The 3,117-nt window shown below is 29.0% G+C and overlaps 1 protein-coding gene across 1 annotated transcript; it reads right to left on the bottom strand.

The window, feature by feature from the left end:
* Nucleotides 1-226: 226 nt before the first annotated feature.
* On the bottom strand, nt 227-2,891 carry LOC113390855. The gene is made up of 2 exons (XM_026626927.1): nt 2,749-2,891; nt 227-505 (listed from the first exon to the last, which is right to left on the bottom strand). Exons 1-2 carry the CDS (start codon nt 2,782-2,784, stop codon nt 227-229), a joined length of 315 nt encoding a protein of 104 aa, XP_026482712.1. The 5' UTR covers nt 2,785-2,891.
* Nucleotides 2,892-3,117: the final 226 nt, after the last annotated feature.

The following is a 3,117-nucleotide window of genomic DNA, read 5'->3' as shown; positions in this document are numbered from 1 at the left end:
GTCGCATTTCGACCTTGACACTTAGAATATTTCTGAAAAACCAAAAACTCAAGTTTCGCACTTGACTGTAAGAGAGATACATAAAGACAGAGATGACGATGGTAGAGGAAGAACTGGGGAAAGAGAGGGGTAGAGGCAGATGATGAATAAGAGAGATGTGTATGATACATATTCTTTATTAAATTTCAATATTAATACAATATGAGAATGAAAATAACTTTTATCATCAATAATTCAAATAGCCGAGCGGTTTAAGTGACCGCATACTCGGTGAAATCACTCTGGAGGCAGGCGGCACAAGGCGAGCCGGATCGAATCCAGTTGAAGGCAACGACGACGAACTCTGAGGCTGAAAAAATGGAGCAGTGCTGGTGGCTGGCTGGTGGCAGGCGCAGAGAGAGATCCTGATACGAACACACGAAGTGATGGTTAACCTGAGGTCCATGATACAAGAGCTCACACGCAGGGAGACACATTGCGGAAGATGCATGCCGAATCCAAAAATCTACCGAAAAACCACAACATGAAAAAAAAATGAAAAAAAATGAAAAAAAATGAAAAAAAAGGAAAAAAATGGGAAAAGAAGGGGAAGGAGGAGGGGAAGGGGAGGTGGAGGAACCTAAAAAAACCCCCCTAAGTCCCAGATGAATTTTTCTCTTTTCTGTTCAATGCTGAAACTTTTTTATGTTTTTTAGTGTTCCCTCACACCAATTCCCAAAGCCAACACTCGAATGAAATGAGGTCAACGTTGAAATTTTCACAACGAGAAAAAATTACTGGGACTTAGTTAAAATTTTTAACTTTGTCCCAATAAAATTTTCTCGTTGTGAAATATTCAATGTGAGCCTCATTCATTCGAATGTTGGCTTTGGGATAATACAGCATGCATAAATAACACGTCTGTCTTAATTGAAAAGGTTTCAGAAAATTTGGACTTAGAAAAAAAAATTATCTGAAAGAACTTAGAAAATAAAAATTATTCGAAAGAATTATAATCAAAAAATTTGGACTTAAAAAAATTATTCGAGAGAATTATTTAATTAATCGATGAAATGAAATCATATTAATCGAATTAAAATCGTTTATACGACTTGATAAAACATGTGAAACCTTTACAATTAATCGAGACAAAAAAACAAATATAGCTGACTTGAATAATATACAAATTATTGGAAAAAGCCAAAAAGAAATTTAATAAAACTTGTAAAATGAAATAATAGAAAATATTCAAATGTAAATCTTAACTACTTCAAAACTGTTTAAATCTGATCGTTATCCTTTAGAAATCGAGTTAAATAATTTTTACAACTTGAATCGAATAATAAACTTGTTAACAAAATTATGTTTTGTCTAATCATTCAAGTCAACTCTTTGAAACTTTGATTGCATGTCTTGATCAAAAATGTTTTTATCAATAAAAGAATAAAAATCTATCATTTAGCTATGCAGCAATATAATTAAATAAATTTAAACTTTTAAAAGCTGCACAGTAAAATATTGTTTTTGATCAAAACCAACAATCATGTTATCCATAAAAAAGAATGTACATGCAGTCGCTACAGGGAAAAACACATGATTCTTGATACTGGAAATGTCAAATTCAAATACAAATATTTTTTCTGTATAACAATGAACAAGTGTGATAAAAAAGAGATTTTGTAACAAAGTAAATTTGTAATTTGTAACAAAGTAAATTTGTAAATTGTAACAAAATACCATCAATTTAGGAGTTACCTAAGGAAGGATGCTAGGACCCCTTCAGCAAAAAGTAATCGATGCCCACAAAAAGCAGTATTAGTTAACTAATAACTTGGTAGCAAAAATTTAATATTCATATAAAAATTCTGAATTCCATACAAAATCAGTTCATAGTGTTATTTATAGAGCAAAAGAATCTCTGGTGGAATATTATTATGATTATTTAGCATCTTTGATACATAAGAGAAATAGAAACTTTTCTCTATTTAAAACAAGTATAAAATGCAGTTGAATAAATAAATAAAAAAAACTGAATCAGCATGTTTTCCCCATAACAAATTAAATAAGAACTTAAGTCTTTTACACATATGTCTGCCAAATTAATTTAAAATCTTTTATTCGCACAATAGTTGTTGTTGAATAAACAAAAAATAGATTGTATAAGGTATACTATGTAAAAAATGATATTGACTCGAATATTATGATATAAACTATATTTTCAGCAGATATATGTATATACTATATATACTGTATATACTAGATAATGCACGAGCCAGAAATATTCCACTAAAATATATACAGACTACTTTATAAATGATATTGAATAACAAAGTTTTCATTTCATATGAAAAACAAGCATTAAATACATAATTAATAAGAAATATTATTGTTATAAACATAAAAAGTAGCATGTAACACAAACTCGGTCAATAATTGTAAACTCCCTTCAGAACATAAATTAAAAGTAATACCTTTTTATAATTTCTATTTCTATGAAATTATAGTTTCACTAAAGATGACAAACAATATTGTGTTGAAGTAAAGATTTTCAAAATCATTTGACTGCTTTAAATTCAAAATTAAGAAAACTTAATATATATATATATATCTATATATATATATATATATATATATATATATATATATATATATAATATATCAATATTGAAAACACTACAGGTGCAACAGATATAGTACGATAAATACCTGTATATAATTCTAGAAAAATATTCTTTGACTCGCTATGTATAAAACATGCTTTGCACTTACATTGTTAAATATCCTCTGCAGCAGCTCCCAAAACATTGGGTCATTACTGGAACCACCTCTGGAGCATCTGCCAGAAATCTCAAGTACTCGACACAATATCACTACTTTAGAACCACTACATAACTTTGTCTTTTACAAGTCTATTTGACATTTTACAATTGTCCGAGTAAATTCTCTACAAAACACACAAGACACGACTTACATTAGAGACTTTTGTGAACTTAAAATTGAATAAATAGATATGTGGAAATGTGCTACCATAACCTACAAAAGTATACATATTCATATATAAATTATACAATTGCTAATTGCATATATATATAGATAAAGGATACATCAGCACTGAAAGTAAAAGGTTTAATTATAATA

The sequence above is a fragment of the Ctenocephalides felis genome, unplaced genomic scaffold (genome assembly GCF_003426905.1).
Source record: "Ctenocephalides felis isolate EL2017-DRISC unplaced genomic scaffold, ASM342690v1 CF-g0.4_SCAFFOLD_03684, whole genome shotgun sequence".
NCBI lineage: Eukaryota > Metazoa > Arthropoda > Insecta > Siphonaptera > Pulicidae > Ctenocephalides > Ctenocephalides felis.
This window is presented reverse-complemented; position numbering and strand designations above follow the sequence as displayed.

Excerpts from the sequence above, each read along its gene's own strand:
- LOC113390855 (XM_026626927.1), bottom strand. The coding sequence starts at position 2,784 with ATGTTTTGGGAGCTGCTGCAGAGGATATTTAACAAT. Across the intron at positions 506-2,748 it reads TGCAGAGGATATTTAACAAT|ATTTTTGGATTCGGCATGCA; the intron begins GTAAGTGCAAAG and ends GTTTTTCGGTAG.